The 17,499-nt window shown below is 52.4% G+C and overlaps 2 protein-coding genes and 1 non-coding gene across 5 annotated transcripts in view; 1 reads left to right on the plus strand and 2 right to left on the minus strand.

The window, feature by feature from the left end:
• The window catches only part of LOC103540039 (BLCAP apoptosis inducing factor), a 28,783-nt gene extending 14,768 nt beyond the window's left edge, over positions 1-14,015 (minus strand). The window contains exons 1-2 of the transcript XR_011531078.1: positions 13,879-14,015; positions 5,423-5,541 (exon numbers count right to left, since the gene is read on the minus strand). This is a non-coding gene — a transcript (BLCAP apoptosis inducing factor). The remainder of the gene's footprint in view (positions 1-5,422; positions 5,542-13,878) is intronic.
• On the minus strand, positions 4,916-5,500 carry BLCAP (BLCAP apoptosis inducing factor). The gene has a single exon (XM_070589184.1). The coding sequence runs from the start codon at positions 5,363-5,365 to the stop codon at positions 5,102-5,104; it is 264 nt and encodes an 87-aa protein (XP_070445285.1). The 5' UTR covers positions 5,366-5,500; the 3' UTR covers positions 4,916-5,101.
• Positions 6,392-9,822, plus strand: NNAT (neuronatin). 3 transcript variants are annotated; one of them, XM_070589181.1, is made up of 3 exons: positions 7,331-7,553; positions 8,490-8,570; positions 8,794-9,822. In XM_070589181.1, the coding sequence occupies exons 1-3, from the start codon at positions 7,482-7,484 to the stop codon at positions 8,884-8,886; spliced, it is 246 nt and encodes an 81-aa protein (XP_070445282.1). In that variant the 5' UTR covers positions 7,331-7,481; the 3' UTR covers positions 8,887-9,822. The 3 variants fall into 3 exon arrangements, with proteins under 3 accessions (XP_070445283.1, XP_070445282.1, XP_070445281.1); XM_070589180.1 differs by having other exon boundaries at positions 7,357-7,553; positions 8,490-8,565; XM_070589182.1 differs by lacking the exon at positions 8,490-8,570 and having other exon boundaries at positions 6,392-7,553.
• Positions 14,016-17,499: the final 3,484 nt, after the last annotated feature.

The raw sequence follows: 17,499 nt of genomic DNA on the forward strand, positions 1-17,499 counted from the left end.
TCCTGACACCATGGCATTGTAACTATCTGCCTACAGGACTGCCTCAGTGTCCTCCCTCCCGCTGAGCTGAGCTCTCAAGGAGGGCATGGTCTTATTCTGCATCAGGTGCTCAGAGCTTGACACAGGGCCGGGCAAATGCTCCTTGCACGAATGAACGAGCGGGAGAGTTGGATGATCAGATTGCATCCCCAAGAGCCTTGGGCCCAATAGGGGTCAGCAATGTGGGGCCACAGAAGAAAAGAAATAACATTTGTGAAGACTTCGCCTTGAGACAGGCGATGGTGGATGTTATGATCTCCATTTTACAGGTGGGGAAACTGAGGCTGAGGGAGGCAGAGTCACAAAGGTGGGGGCATAAGGCCTGAGGCTCCCTGAAGCTTTACCTCTCAACGTTCCTCGGTCCTAAACTGTTCTCCAAGTCTACCTCCACCCACTGTTTGAGGCCCTTTCCCCATCCCCAGAGGGAGACGGAGGGTTTCTGTTTGAAGGCTTCAGCTGCTGCTGAGCCAGCTGCCCTCCTCTCCCTTGAGCCCACCCTATAATCGAAGTTGTTCTCAAGATACAGATTCCCCCTTGAAACCTGCCAGACCACAGCCTGCCCCTCTCAGGTCTTTCAGGAAGACACTGGGGAGAGAGGGGTCCTGGGCTGATGCCGGACAAGCTGCTCTTAAGATCACCTTCTGTCTCTTGCTGAGGAGAGCACTTCTTAGTTCTCCCCTTTTCAGAGCAGCGACCCTTCCACCTACGATGGGGGGTAATGGGGTGAACTCTGCCTTGGGTGCCAGCCGACTCGATACAGGTGACAATTCTCCTCTGGCCTCCTCTCCCGCAGCTATTCAATGGGGGTCAACTTTCCTTCTATCATCTTTCTCTGTCCTCCTTTCTCCTCAGCCTACCCTTTCTCCTGTTTTCCCCCCGCCCACCCACCATGGCTCCTTACAGCCACTTCTCTCCATTCCCGATGATCTAGTCAGGGCAATGGCCTTCTCGACAGCCCTGCTGCATTCACTGCTCACAGGCTATCCTGTTCCCTACTGAAAGAACCCACCTTAAATGCTATTATGATTGGGTTACCCCCTATTCCTGTCATATCCTTGTTTTGTGATGGTTCCAGTCAGTTGGAAACTGAAGAGTTCTCAGGAGCCTGCCACCAGAATGCCAGCCTTAGACCCCCTCAGTATCTCCCAATTGTCTCTCCCAATACAGTCCTCTGGCTTTAAATAGACTGACTCCTACCCCAAAAAGCCTTTTTAGGTTCTGATTCTAGGGCAGCCAGATACTGGTGGTCCTTCATTTTACTTTCAGCCCAGACTCTTTATCTGTAAGCACAGAGATGCTTGATTAAATGGTGAGAAATAATATCTCATTTATTATTTCACTGCTCATTTACACTTGTCCTCAGGTCTCCGCCTGAACATCAATCTTCCCCTGCTTACATCAGCTCCGCTCTTAGACTCTCTCTTATAGCACCTGCCACAATTCATAGTTAAATATCTATCTGTGGGATTACCTGCCCAATGTCATCCCCTTTCCCATTAGCCTGATGACTCCCTGATGGCAGGGACTGCCCACCTTGCCCACCATTTGGTCCCAAGGCCTAGTTCTACATGAGATGGTGACAAGTACCCACTGATAGACTAATAATGCTGGCCCCCTTGGAGGTGGGAGGAGTTCAGTCACTACGGAAGAGGAAGTCTGCCAAACACTAGCACCAGCACTCAACAGAGGGCTGAGAAGTGCTGTAGGCAAGCAGCCCCAGGGAGAGGGAAGAAGTCTGGGAAGGCTTCCTGACTGACAGAGGTGTATGAGGGCTTACATGGTACACTGACTAATGCAGAAAGCACATGCAGACTATCCTGCAAAGGCACTACCACCTTCCCAGAGCTCACTCGCCTTCCTCAAAGTGCATCCAGTAGGACCTTAAGATCCTAGGAGAAAGGATTTCCAGTATATCAGGGCTGGTAAGACTGTGTTCGCTCTAAAGACCACCTTTTACCTACAAGGAAACTGAGGCCCAAAGCAAGGCATAGACCTAGGCCTCATGAGGTCTTGTGATTACCAGGTACCATGTGAGCAACCAACCATTTCGAACTAGGAGCCACAGCGACCGCAGAACTGCAGAGTGTGGTCTCTAAGGCCTGGTGCCCCTGCCTTTTTCCAGAAGAGGTATCTACTTTCCACTTTCCTGAAAGGCATTTCAGGAACAAGGGCAGGGTGCTGCCCATGCTGTCTTGGCAAGGTGGAAAGCACTGTTGGGAAGACAGAATGCTGATCTAGCAGTCGCCTTAGGAGGGGGTGGGCTGCAGGCTCCCTGCTGGAAAGGGCCACAGATCTTTCAGCGGGAGGCCTGTTTGTGACTCTTCAGGGGCCTTGACCTAAGACACAAAGCTGCTTTCTGAGGGAGAGCAAAATAAGCAACAATCTTGGCTTCACTTATCATCCAGGTGCCTCCACAGGAGAGGGAGGCCACAAAAGCCTTTTTTGTTTGTTTGTTTTGTTTTTGGAATCTGCAATTGTCTATTTTCTTAAGTCTTCCCACTATGCTAGAATCATGCACTCCTGGAGAGTCAGGCCTGGGTCTTGCCCCTGAAATCCCCAGCAAGCCTAGTATAGGGGCTCAGTGTTTGCTGAACAAACCATCCTTTCCACGTGTATGACTCCTCAGCTTATCAAGACTTTGCTGAACCACCAAATACATCCAGAAACCCGGAAAAGAAGAATTCAGAAATATAAGCACGAAAGAATCAGGAAAAATACTCAGCAGATACAAATCAATAAAAGTTTGGCTCTTTGAAAATACCCTTAAAATGGACAAACCTTTGGCAAGTTTTGACCGAAAAAAGAGAAAGCACCGATAAGCAACGCTAAGAATGAAAAAGGGGTAAACTGATGATGGGGAGGTTTACAGCAATAAATTAAAAATCTACGTAAAACAGATAAACTCGTATGAAATTACCAGACCCCTTTCCCAACTCAATAAACAATCTCAATAAACCCTCACAACAGCCCTGTGCCTTGGAGACACACTGCTCCTGGGATGCTCTCTAGGAGAGATGTAGAGGTGGACACCCAGCACAGGGTCCTGGCAAGCTACCCGGCTTTGCCGCAAATGTCAGAGCCAAGGGAGCACGTGTGCATCAATGACATGGAACTCCACCCCTCTCACGCTTCCAGCTACCCGCTTGAGTCCCCAGCTTGGACAGCCAACTTTATTTCTTTTTCCACTTGAAATGCGATAAGGGGTTTCACTTTATTTTTACTTCAAAAGCAGCACTGTAAAAATCCTTGATGATTAGAGTTCCAGCTGTCTTAAGTTGTTTGTCAAGGGATCGGTTACTCAAATCTCCTATGGAGGGAAACAGTGTCAGGCAAGAAGCCATGGGAGCTGAGAGAGGCGAATGTCTCATCTCTGAAGACTTTCAGACTCCCTCCTGCTCACCGCCTGGCCTGCCCCTGCTCCCCCTCCACCAACCCCACCATCTGCTCTCCAGAGAGCAGATCAAATTTTCAGGCTAAGGTACTCTGGCGCCAAGGACTCAGCCCCTCTGTACCAGCCCCTGTCCCCCACCAACTCAGAAACCCAATACCACGACCCAAATGGACTGCAGCCACATAAAACCACAAAGTAAAGTTTATAAAGCTTTATTAAACATTTCAAACAGCTGTGCAACGAACACACCAGAAATCAAAGCTCCAGAATAGCAGTCCAAATGTTCCACAAGTGTGGCCTTGCGTTCCCATTCACTGCCTCCAGTTCTGTCCTCTGCCGGCCCACCTCCCTCCCCACCTCAGGCAAGAGAAAGATGGATGGTTTAGACTGGAAGGATAACCATGCTGATCCCCAGTGGGCAGGGCAGGAGAGTCTCGTTTGCCAACACTTGTTACTGAAGCGCAGAAAAAGAAAACAGCAAGCGACAGTCACAAAGTCTTCCTGTGTATTCTTCACAACGTACAGTCTATACGCGCAGGACTGAAGAAGCTCCTGGCACGACGAAGACGGCCACTGCTCCCCTCTGTCTTGTCTGAACCACCTCGGAGTCCAGTGTGCTGGTCACTCTGTAATCCCCATGCTAAATAAAAACTGCAGCGGTACCTACTATAGCTAGCTATTGCTAAACCTCAAAATCAGAACACGTTCCATAAAGCTTCTTTAAAAGGAATACACACATTTGTACACGTACACACACGCACAGCACACCAAAAATATCCAAACGCCTATCAAGGGGATCATAGCTGTTATGAAACACAAAGTGCTCTCCCACTCACTCGGCTGGGGACTGCTAGGTCAACGTGAACACACCACACCTCAATCCTGCAGAGCGCGCGGGAGGCACACTGAGGCCCCTCCTCGGGACAGCGGAGGAAGGCAGCAGGAGGGGCAAAGGAAGCGAGGCCCGGCTGCTAAGCATGAGCCCAGACACCCAGGTGAAAGAGCAACACGCATCTGTTACCTCTTTCTTAAAAGTGAAGTGGCAAAAATACTGGAGATTTGTGGACAACAAACAGTCAAGACATGTTTCTGTCTAGCCTGCTGACCAGGGAAAGGACAATGAAAAAGCGAGGCTCTCGGGCGTCAGCAATCTCTTTAAATTTGAGATAAGTGCAAAAATGAGCCCTGTCCTGGACAGGTGCCCCCCAAAAAAGGAAAGGGGTAGAAGAGAACTAAAGGGAAACCAGGAGAGGGACTAGGGAGACAGTAACATTCTGGGAAGGGAGGAGACCCTGTCAAAGACGGGTCACAGAGGTGACAATGAGACTGGCGTTTTATCTGCCTACGTCATACCCAGGCGGTTGACCAGGATGGGCAGAGACTCCTCGCAGGAATGAGACGAGGGGGGTGGCCATCCTGACAGCCGGGGACCGAGATGGGGACAGAACAGACACAACCACAAGACCACCCACGACTACAAGACTCTACAATAAAAGCACCGATCAGTGCCATTATTCACATTATAAGGATAAAACATCACAGGCCAAAAAGGCGCCGTCAGGAATGTGGCACCCGCGGGGCTGCGGGATTTGAAACTCCAATGCTTTATGACCTATGTCAATGCCTCCCCTCCCGTCTTCTGCTTCCTTGGAAAGCTAACTGGGCAGGCTGTTAGGTGCCCACAACACCGGGGTCGTGCGCTGATTCCGGAAGCGGGGAATCAGAGCAGTGGTACAGGAAACAGTTTCCCCAGCAGCTGTAGCAGATGAGGAACAGGGCTGCCAGGAAAACCAAGGCACAAATTGTGCAAGGCTTCCGCTCCAGGAGGAAGCTGAGCAGGTAGAAGCCCATGAACATGGAGTGGCTGAACCACAGGGCGGGGTTGAGGGGCTTGGGGATGAGGAGGACGGGCAGCAGCCACTGGAGGCAATACATGATCTCTGCCGGGCAGGGCCTTCGCCAAGGCCGCCGGGCACCGCTGCAGGAACCGACCTAATGGGAGCCAGCGGGCGCGGGCGGCTGCCCTCCACTTTCTTCAACCCTCACTCTCCAGGAGCTGAGCCGCTGTGCTCTCTGGCTGTCAGCCCGGGATCACCAAGGCAGCAGGGATCCTGAAGAGAAAAGTCAACACAACAGACAGACAAAAAACAGACAGACAGACAGACAAAAAAAAAAAAAACAGGAACAGAATGTATACTTATTTGGGAAAATGGATCATGGTTAACAACAGCAAATGTGAATGCCCTTTCCTCCCTGCCCACCCAGGGAAGACTACTCCTCTCCAAGTCACCATTTCGGGAAGCCTCCTGGGGTATCTCCCCTGGGCTTCCCGGGGACCTGGAGAGGGCTCTTCCAGCAGGTCCGGCACAGTGGACTGGCTTTGTCTGGGCCCTGCCCAGCAGAGATCATGTATCGCCTCCTGGGGCTGCGGCCCGTCCTCAAGGGGCCCAGACCTCACAATACCGCCCTGTGGTTCCACCGGACAGGCATGGGCTCCGTGCTGTGCCACCACGGAATAAGGACAGGGTTGTCTATCTAGTAGCTCTCATAGCAGGTGCTCAGTGGAGAATTAAAGCAGTTAGTGGTGCGCTGCCTGCTGGAGATCGCAGGCAATGGATCCTTGCAAGCTCTGGGAAGCTGCAGTGGCAGCACCCCAAATAGTTGGTTTTAACATGGCAGCCTGGGATGAGCTTGCCTTTTTCAAATAGTCCGGTATCATTTGCCAAAACCAGCCACTTCTTCGAAAGTCAACGTAGAAAAAAAATCACCATAGTACTTCGTCCAAACTGACCTCGCCTGGATCACTTACACTCTCCATCTGCTGCTGGCACTGTAGAGAACCTGACCTCTATGAGCTTTTAACCAAAATTAATTTTCTATCCACATAGGGGCAAATGCCAGTTGGCCCCTGTGCCAGGCAGCTTGCTGGAAAGAGATGATCTTGAGCGGCGGGCCATCGGCGCACCAAGGCTGCGCTCCCAAACCATGTTCCCGTGTTCCCGCCGCGCCTGGAAACGGAGCTGCGGCAGCCACAACCCTCTTGTGGCCGTAGCAAAACCCTGCTCCAAGCTCCAGCTACCCAGCGCAAGGGCTACAAAGAACCTGGCTGGCTGAAGACCTACTAGGGCCTGGGGTGAGGGGAGCAGAAAAGAGAGGTTCAAATGACCCGTCCAGCAACTACCCCAGAGCGCATTCCAACCACTTCTCGGGAAAGCTCATCCCATCCCTTCCGTGCATACAAAGGCGCCAATCCGGCACGCCCGCATCCCTCCCACAGGGTAGATACCGGCTACTACCGCTTTTGCGCCTAGCGCTCAGTACCCTGCCTCAGCTCCGTACAATCGCCACCGGCGGAGATCCTCATCTAGCAACCGTTAAGAGGCGGGATGCGAGGAATCCGGGAAAGGTTACGCGCTCAGAGACTCGGGTGAAGCAGAGGACCTGAGCTACAACACACTGAACATTAGAAAAGGAATGCTGACCATAGGCTTATGAAGCCAAGGCTCCTGGAAGGGGCACCTTTATTCGCTCTGCGGGGCAGAGGATCCCTCTCTAAATCAGGTTTTCCGTCGTGCCCAAGGTGGGTTCCGGCGCGACACTGGACACTAGGCTCAAATTTGCAGGCCAGGGTTTGGAGAGAGGGGTTCCGCACCACGAGGCGCACAACCCCTACCCTCGCCCTATGCGCTATTCAAAGTTGCAGTTCCCCTCCATTTTACACTGAAATTCAAAAGCCGGCACGGCGGAATCTTCTGGAAAGGGGCTAAGATGGAACTCAGGAGGCGGGGGTCGGTGTGGAAAGAGCAGATGGATTATTTTTTCCTCTCCTGGCAAATGAGGAGCGCCCCCACCCCCCGGCCACCCCTCCTCACGGACCCCCCCCCCCCCAAGCGCACATGCGCACTTGGGTGGCGGGCGGATACTTAAGGCGCGGCCACCGCTGCTGCGGCAGTGCGCCCAAGAGCGGACTCCGAGAGACCAGCGGACCTCGGCACACCGGCGGCCTCTGGCAGCGCTCGCACTCAACCACCCACCTACCACTCCCGGAACCATGGCGGCAGTGGCGGCGGCCTCCGCTGAACTGCTCATCATCGGCTGGTACATTTTCCGCGTGCTGCTGCAGGTAAGTGTGCCTGGGCTCCGGGTGGGAGCGGGGTCCCAATGCATGCCCCTTGAGCCGGCAAGTCCGCGTCGCAGTTGCCGCTTCCCGGACCCTTCCTGTCCCGATTGCCGCATCCCTGCCTGCCCGAGTGCCGCGGCCGGCACCGCGCACCTCTGCCCGTCCCCTGCGCCCTCCTCCTCGCGCAGACCCTTCCCAGTGCGCCCGCGCCCGGCCGGGAACAAAGAGTTGGGGCGCGGCAGGCGCCAGCCGCGAACAATCATCGAGACTCTTAGCGACCAACGCGGTAAGAAAAACCCGCTACACTCAGACTCGATCCTAGGAGGGGGGCGGGGCACTTCTGTTTTGCGAAAAGAGACTTTACATCTTGCACAGCGAAAATTTTCCGCCTTAGAAAACTGCGCATTGCGGGGAAATTTTCCTAAAACACACAAATTTGGGGGGACGACGAAAAATAAGTTAGAAAAAGGGACTTCTGAGAAAAAATAAAAAACACTTTGCAAAAAAAGAAACCCCACAACTAATTAGACAAAAAGTAATTCGCGGGAAAAAATGAATTAGAGCAAATGCGCATTGCAGGAAAAATAAAACAGACAAAAGCACTTGGCAGAAAAAAATGCATTAGATAAAAAGCGCATTGCAGAAAAAAATTAGACAAAGGAGCTAAGAGATAAATGAATCGGATAAAAGCGCTTTGAAGAAAACAATTAGAGGAAAAGGCTCTTTGCAGGAAAAATGGAAGAGAAAAAAGCACTTCCAAAAAAGGACAATTCACTTTATTTAAAAAAAAATCAAATAGAGGCAAAGCGCTTCGTGTAAAAAGAAAGAAAACAGAAGAAAGCGCTGTGTCCACAAAATCGTTTACCCTAAAAGCACCCCTTGCAGGAAGAATTCTCTTAAAGGAATCCTTTGCCAAAGGAATTGCATATTTCCTTCAAGGTGTTCCTGGAATGCTGCATTTACTGGGTAGGATTCGCTTTTCGAAATCCTCCAGGGACACAGCCCATTGCGAGAAGTGAGGTATACCTAAGTTGTGGGTCCAATCAGCTTGCAGCCATGCAGCCTTCAGCACAGTTGGAAAAGCTCCAGCTGCCCTGACTCGTGGACAAGCTGCGCCCGCGCCCGCCTCTCCTGGTCGGACAGGCGGGCGGGGCAGGGGGTGGGGCGGGGGCGGGCACCGCAGCGCTGCAGACACGCTGCGGGGGCTCGCCTCTAAGGGCAGGTCCTGGGTCTCTCACCGCAGGTGTTCAGGTACTCCCTGCAGAAGCTGGCATACACCGTGTCGAGGACCGGGCGGCAGGTGCTGGGAGAGCGCCGGCAGCGAGCCCCCAACTGAGGCCCCAGCCCCCAGCCCTGGGCGGCCGTGTCACCAGGTGCTCCTGTGCATCTCGACCAGCATGGGAGCCAGTGCCGCGCAGGAACGGGGGGTCCCCTGTGCTCCCTCGCCATAGGAGCACTTGCCAAGGTCAGTGAGGGGCCGGTAGGCCCCCGGAGAAGCAGCACCGACAATGATGACAATACCAGAACCTTTCCAAACCCCTCTGCACCCGTCCCACTGCCAGGCGGGGTAGAGGGAGGAGGGGGGTTTGGGGGAGCAGACCCCTGAGATCTGGGCATAGGCAGTGCATTCTTATCTGGACCAAGTTGGGACAGCAACATCCCAGCCCGGAAACCACGGCCACGCCAGCAGGCCCCACACCACAGAGATCCAGACAACCACACCAGCCAGCAGAATGGACACTCCAGCACCACCAGCCGAAGCCCTGAATCTCGGTGCAGCAGACAAGGCGCCAACTGCGTGCCAGTGTGGCGGGACTGGAGGGCGAGGGTGAGGGAGGAGGCGGGTGAAGAAACAGAGTGGGCCCTCTCACTGTCCCTTGCCTACAGCACGTGCATTCCAGCCTTGCTGCCTTTGCTCCCTCAATTCCCCCTCCCTCTCACTGCCTCCCAAGCCCGCCCCACCCAAAAGAAATGGATCACTCAATTTGGACCTATACAACCAGTAAACAAACCCCATCTTTACTAAAACACCTTCTCCGAGCCCCCAGCCCCTCACTGATCTTGCTTTTCCCTGGTCTCACGCAATTGTGGTCAATGTTGTGGTAATCGCTAATTGTACTGATTGTATAAGTGTGCATTAGTTGTGTCTCCCCAGCTAGATTGTAAGCTCCTGGAGGACAGGGACCACCTCTACAAAAAATAAAAAACCAGTACCTCCCCTGTCTCGCACAGTGTCCCAGGACCCTGCGGGGCAGTGGAGGCGCACCAAAAAGTTGTCTCTTGTGATTTCTCTTGCGGCTTCGACACATACTTCTGAGACTGGGCTGACGTGCCCGTTGTGGAGTGGGCACAACACTAGCGAGAGGAGGGGAGGCAATAAAATAGGAATAGACTGGGACCCTCACAAACCCACTTCCATCTCAACACTGTCCTGAGATAAAGGACCACTTCTCCCTCCTCAAAGAGAAAGGCTCACAGCTTCACTTGTGCTCTGGGAAGAAGGGACCACTTTCCCCCCAGGAGGGAGTGGGTGCCTTCACTAGTACTGGGATAAGGAGCCTTGGCAGGTAATCACTGGAAAAGGTGGGAGTAGCCCTCAAAATGGGATACTAGGGACCCAGGGGCTGATCAGGACTTCAGAACAGTCTTATCTCTATCCAGGAGCCCCCAGGAAATGAGCACTGGGCAGGGTGGGCACTGCCTTGGACAATGAGTATGGGATAAGAGGTGTGTGGTGCCTCCCCGACCCGGCTCATACCTCCAGGCCCTACAACCTCTACCATGAGGCCTACAAAGGCATCCTGCCTGGCCTTGCTACTCTCCAGGGTCTCCTCCCCCACCCTCAGGAACCTGTGTCCAGCTCACTCTCCCCAGGATCAGATTCTCTTCTCTTCTCAGCATTAGCCTCCATATTCTTAGGGGTGCTTACCAGGTCCCTGACCCTGGGCTCTCCCCTGCCATGTCAGGGTGGGCGGGTGGGCTGGCTGCTCGGCTCCCGACTTCTCTCCCCTCTCCCACTCCTCAGTGAGTCAGGGCTCCTTTTACGTGGAGTCAGCTGACTGCCTCACCAAATGGCTCTGCCGCCTGTTTAGCCTTGTCTCTGGCTTTATGTGTCCCTGTCACTACACACCTGTTCCTGGGTCAACACCAAGGGGAGCTGGAGGGCCATAAATCTCTCTTTCTGCCACTTCCTCAAATCCCTTAGTCACGGCTGTCACAAACAGTTCCGGAGCACAAAGCACCTTGCCCCTTGAGCCTGATGATGTTTCCCTCCCCTAAGCAAGCCCCTTACATTTCTTAGCCCAACCACCAGCACCCCTAGAGGCACCTATAACTTCAGTTTAGCAGAGAATCATGGGGATGGAGGGTGCAGACCTCAGTTCCGGTATTGGCTATGGCATCAAACAGCCCAGGGAACCTGGCCAGGTCACCTCCTACCCATCACTTTCAGTTCCCCTCTGTAAAAGGGCTGCTAAGATCCAGTAAACCCCAACATACTAGAAATATTCTGCCATCAAAATGGCAATCAGGACTCACTGGGACTGGGGTGGGGATGTGCAATCCAAGACTCCATCTTCCTTGGGTTGGGTCCCCCCAGCTCCTATCACAGCCTGAAGGTAAGGCAGCTCTCCTCCTGCCCCAGGCTAACTCATCAGCAGGCAATGCCCACACCTCCCTTCTGAAGCCCCTATCTTGGCAGGCCTCAAGACTGGGAGTATCTGTGGTTTTCTATACTAAACCCACAGAACCATGAACATATTTCGACGTGTTCTCAATGAAGGCTGCCCCTCCCCCTCAGAGCCTTCGAAGGGTGTGCCCACAGTCCCACCACCCCAGATGCTCTAACCTCAACCCAGTTACAAGGCAGCTGGGTTCAGGGAGACAAGCCAAAGCAGCATGAAAGGGTCTGGCTACTCTGGACACAGTAGGCCCCTCTTAGCCTCTTGTGCCCCCTTTAAAAGGCAGGCGGCTGCTGGCAGCCCAAGGTCTTTCCAAAAGATCTTGGCAAAGCCCATCTGTGGGGTTTCCTCCATCCATCCATCAGCAGGGCTCTGAGCACGGCACGGTGATGACGGACTTCCAGGCAAGGGCTGTGCTGGTGGCCTGCACCTGCTTGGGTGGGCGTGAATGTGCAATGTCCACTCCTCCCTTTCGTCCCCATGTTCTGGCAGCAAACACAACCCACAAGAGAATACAGAAGGAATGTGTTCACTTTCTATTCCTGTGTGATGCCTAAAAGTCCGGTCCAAACACATCTTGGTTATAAAATTTTTTCCAGAAGCAATACCATCAAAACATTTTATTCTGGGAGGAACTGAAAATGGCGAGTTTTATTGCAAAGACCTTAGTCTACAGGGTGAAATGTCCACAGGCCTCCCCTTTCCCTAAACTGTCTTTACCACCCCCACAGAACTTTGCCCCCACAAGGCCAAGGATAGAACTGATGATTGTGAGGGGATGGGAATGGCTTTGTGGGATTCCAGCAACAGGTGACACCCTTGGGACTAATGCCCCATGAGGGATGTTAGTTTCCTAGCCTAATCAGTTGAAGTTAAGTCCCCAGGGGGTGTAGATACCATGACTTTCAGAGGTGTGGGGTGCTATGTGACACTGTTACCTCTATCTGTGGAGTATTTGGATTGTGATTGAAGGAAGGGGCAGAAGGACAAGTTTCTTGAGCTTCAGGTGCAGGACAGCAACAGCCTATTACACGTGGTTTGGAAGAGAGTTGGTTTGCTGTGAGCCATTTGCTAGATATCTATTTTCAAGCTTGTATCTACTCAGGAGCTGGCACCCTAAAGTGAGACTCTGAATTTGCAGTTAGTTTTACCCCCAGAGATTTAAACGTCTGCACACAGACACACAAAACATTAGTCTAACAGTCTCATTTTCCCTGGTGACCTCTGACTTCCTCTATATGCCCCAGAGACATGTCACCATCTTTTCTGGGAATGATCCTGTTCACCTCCCCCCCCCCCCCCCCCCCCCCCCGCTCCTCCCCGTTTCCCTCCCACAGGGCCCATATCCCAGCAGGATCCAGATTCCTGAGCATTCGTAAAACAGGAAGTCAGAGAGGCAGGCAACACATGGTCCTTGGTACATCACACAGTGACAGGCTTGAAATCGAATGCATATGTTGCAAAGATAAGAGATCAACAACAAAAAAAGACAGCCAAACCCAGACTTCCAGATTCCTCTTTGAAACAACATATTACAGATAAAAGGTTAAACTGTTTTGGCAACAATTCTAACAAGACCAATTTAAGAGATGGAATTGATCTGGTCACTGGAAACTGACCAGGGCTCGGATTCTTTTAACAGATTTGCTTGACATTAATTAGTCTCTGATTTAAAACAAATAAACAAGATCTAACACCTGGCATTAGCACTTAAGCTTGGAACGTTTTTTTTTTTTTTTTGGTCCTGGCTTTGGTGTTGCCGTCCAGAAGGCTGAGAGGATGGTTGAACCATGTCAGGCAGGGCAAACAGAAGCTGTCCCCAACACACCAGTTCCCTGAAAGGGATAAAACACAATCCAGACCTATAAACAGAAAGACCATTTCTTTCCTAGGACAGACCCCAGTCTGTCCCAACATTTAGCGTTGAAAAGGGACACGGAGGCCTGGAAGGAAATTAAAGAAGGTTTGGAAGGAGGGAGGGAAAAGCAACTGTCTCCCATCCCCCATACTTCTTTCCAGGCCATTAGTGTGCCAGGCATTCCGTTCCTTCAGCTGCCCTTGAGGGCCACTCCCCATGTATACTGGAGGAAAGGCAATGGGTATCCAGACTTGATGTAAAGTTAGCAAGACTAAAAAGCACCCGCGCCCCAGAGCACAGCGTCAACCTATCAGCCCAGACACCAAAGCGGGGCCCGGGGCGGGACACCCTTGTCTCCCCTCTCCCGCATGCCCCTTCTGATTTAGTGCAACTCAAGTGGAGGAAACAGAGTGACAGGCCTCTCAGAAGCTAGGCCCCCTGCCAGGGTCCCCGGGGCCGCAGTGGGGTGGGCGCGCCCCCCAGTCACGCGCTCCCCGGCTCTGCCTACCCCATCCCAGGAGCAGACAGGCGAGCGCTGACCTTGGAGGCCAGAACCAGAACCCAGCAGTCCAGTGACCCGCCCTCGGGGCGGGAAGGGACCCCCTAGGCCCAGGCTGGGGCCAAATAGGGCAATCACGTGACACCGGACAGGGCTGGCGCCCAGGGTGCGCGGAAGGAAAACCCCAGAGAAGGACCGGGCGACGCCTAAGGTGACCCCAAAGGGACAACATGGCGGCGTGGCCGCATTGAGGGCCTCTCATCCCGCCCCAGGAGGCCGTTGCCACGGTACCTGCGAGCCCTGCCATGGCGCCGCCGCCACTGTCGCCCTCGCTGCCGCAGCCTGCCTCCACCTCAGCTCGCCACCGACGCCGCAGGAAGCCGGGGTGACGCCCCCTTCGTCTTCTAGTCGAGCCGGCCGAGGACCCCTCCTGGGATTGGGCTGCCTAAGGCAGAAGCCTGATCATATGACCCAAATTGGAGTATCTCTCCTCCAACGTCCCTTCAATATCCGTGCCAGATGACCCTTTGAAGACTTTATGCGTATGTGTGCAGAACTCTGGGGGCTCCGAAGTCTTCAAGTCCGAAGAATTTTTTTATCAGGCGCAGCCTGGGCAGTCCCACATCAAGGGCCCATGGTCCCCTCATGCATATGCAGCAGATTGTGATCTTTACTCCCTGAGCGCCCAGGGGGCGTACCTCAGTCCTTATAGGTAAGCTCTGGTCTCGTGTGGTCCGCGTGGATGACCCGTGTACTCCGGGAAAACTTCGTGGCTCAAAGTCCGCCCCCTCCCTGGCCCTTTCCCCAAGGGGCTAAAGCTCAGGAGCGTAAAGATCCGGGTTCAGCACTTAGAACCTGACTCGAGTCGGGACCTGACTCCTCCTCCTGCCCACCCCGACTCAGCTTCCTCGTGTCTGATGAAATGCCTCCTTCGCAGGGTTGTTACGGGGATTGAAGGAGGCAGTGTATTCATTTATTAGTTAGTTAAGCACGTTTCTAGAGCCCTTTCTGTGTGTAAGTGCAGTACTAAAAGCGAGAGGGTAGAGTGGAGGGTGACAGACACTGATCTAACCTCGACGCGCTGCCAGTCTAGTGGGGGAGAGTGGGGGAGGAGAGAAAAGACAGTCATCAAATTATCACTACATATTAATAATTTTAATCAAGTCAATATGTAATTATGCATCATGGGAGGTGCTGTGGGGCAAAGTAAAGAGTATTATGAAAAATTAATAGAGTCGAATGTAGGGTGAGAGGTGAAGGTGGACCCTCCTTGGGAACCTGGCAGTTAGGCTGAGAAACTAAGGAATTGTGTGAGGCAGGGGTGAGAGAGGAAATGTTCGAGTCAGAAAGAACTACTTGTCCCAGGTGTGGAGGTGGGAACGAGCAGGGTGAGGGTGAGAGGTGAGCAAGCAGGTAGTACTACCTAAGGATTCTGGGTTTTATTTTGAGAGTAATAAGGTGTTTCCACCAGGGGAGTGATTCCAAGTTTGGGTTGCTGAAAGATCAGCCTGGCTGCATGGCTTGGAAGACACTTGGGAGTGGGTGTGGGGAGAGGCATTAGAAGGTTGTTGCAGCTTTCCAGGTGAAAAGAGATGGTGACTCAAGCAGGGTGGTGGCTTGGGGCGGTGAAATAAGGGATGTAATATTGGGTGTGGGTGCGTGCAGAGGCCTTGGCAATAACACTTAGGGTTTTGCCTTGAGTATGAAGTAGTGAAAGAACCCTTGACTAAGGTGGTGAAGCCTACAGAAGGATCAGATTGAGGGAGAAGATCAAGAGTTTGGCTTTGAGAAGCCAAAGTTTGAAATGCCTGGGCAACCTCTAGGTGGAGAGGGTCAATAGGCAGTTTTATACGAGATGAGAGCTCAAAAAAGAGGTCTAGGCTGGAGCTACATATTTGGGGAACATCAGCACACAGGTGCTACATCATGGTGCTGGATGACATCCCAGGGGAGAGGAGGAGATTTAAAAAGGTAGGCAGAGGAGGAGGAGGACCCAACAAAGGAGGCTGAGAAGCAGTGACCAGTGGAGTAGGAGGAGGACCAGGTGAGCATGGGATCCCAGAGAGAAGGTTTCAAGGAGAGAGTGCTCAGGGGGCTGACTGCTGTGGAGGACAGAAATGGCACCAGTGGGTTTGGTTACAAGGAGGCTTATGGACTGTATCCTTTATGTTGCAAGTTCCTAAAAAGATCCTTAAATCCATTGGCTTAAAAAAATAAGGAGGCTGCCATCAATGGCGGGTTAATTGAGTGGCTTGGCAATGTTATCAAGGACATTCTGTCTCTCAGGTTCATTCCATCTCTGCTCTGCCATTCTCACATTGAATTCATGCTCATGGTCATAAGATGGCCACCCCAGTTCCTGGGGTCCCGTCCATGTCAAGGAGATGTCCATTCCTCCTCTAGCTGAGACTCAAACAAACTGGATGTGGCCTCTCACTCTCTTGCTGCTTATGGGCTGAGGGATCATTGCACCCATGCCAGGTACACCCAATATCCAACACTGGAGGAAAAGAGAAGTCTCATAGTGGGAAGTCTTGTTTAGAGTAAGAAGGGGCTAAGTGTTGGCCAGGATGTGGAGCAAATGAAATTCTTGCACACTGCTGGTTGCGAGAGGAAATTGGTACAACCACTTTGGAAAACTGGCAGTATCTACTAAATCTAAACATACACCCATGCTATGACCCTGAATTTTCACTCTGCGGTGTTCATTCCGAGAGAAATGAGAGCCTATGTCTGCAAAAGACTCGTGCAAGAATTTTCATGGCAGATTTATTCATAGCCTCAACTGGAAATAGTCTGATGTCCATCAACAGGAGAAGTGATAAGCAAATTGTGGCTTGTTCATCCAATGAAATACTATGTTTTACATGTGAAAATAAAAAATACTGATCTACACAACACCATGGACTAATCTCACGTATAGCATGCGGACTAAAAGAATTCAAACACAAAAACAGTACATATTGTATGATTCCATTCATGTAAAGTTCAAAGGCAGGCAAAGCAAATCTATCGTTTTAGAAATCAGAATAGTGCTTACCTGGGTTGGAGGGGGAGCAGAGATGGGCAAGGAGCAAGAGGAACTTTTCTGGGGTGCTGGAAAGGGTCTGTATCTTAATCTGGTTGGTGATTACACAGGCAAAAGTTCATCAAGCTTATACTTTAAGATTAGGGGACTTTATGTACTTTGTGTATGTCATACCCTAAGAAAAATAAAATATAATGAAAGAGAGGAAGAGGTCCTGCCAACCCATGGCGTGTGATGTGTGCTGCTGAGCAAGAATCAGAAGGTCCAGTTTGGAGGGACTCAGCCTTCCAGTAAACATCACACCGAGGTCTGGGCATTGACAACCCTCAGTGGTCAGCTCTCTCTCCCTCGGGGCCCCAGAAAACTGGAGAAGGGGAGACGGGGCTTCTCACTCACATGGGGCTGCCTCCTGCCCCCCGCCGGCTCCCTTCCTCTGTACCCACAAGATTGCTCCGCCCTCCAAGCTCAATTCCAGGTGGTAGTAATGACGCCAAAGCTGGGCCCTGACTTGAGGGACCTAGAAGGTCTTTCTGCACTAAAATTGTCCTCAACAGACCTCAACTTCCTGCCAAGTCCTCTCGAACTTGCCTTCCTCCATCAGATGCCCAAACTCACTCACGACTCTTGCTCTCTCCTGCTCCCCACTCCCCAAGTCTTGTTCATCGCTCCTGAATCCCCCTCAGGCCTTTCTGTCCTCACTGCCAAAGCCTTGGTCCAGGCTGCCATCCTCTCTCCCTGGACCCTGCACCAGCCTCCCCACTGGTCTCCTGGCCCTGTCTTACCCGGAACCAGCGTCCTTCACACAGCAGCCAGGATGATCTTTCTAAAGTGGCCCTGTCACTCTTCCTCTTCAGGGGGGTCCCCTCTCCCCTGTCTTCACCTGT

Source organism: Equus przewalskii, chromosome 21, assembly GCF_037783145.1.
Source record: "Equus przewalskii isolate Varuska chromosome 21, EquPr2, whole genome shotgun sequence".
Lineage (NCBI taxonomy): Eukaryota > Metazoa > Chordata > Mammalia > Perissodactyla > Equidae > Equus > Equus przewalskii.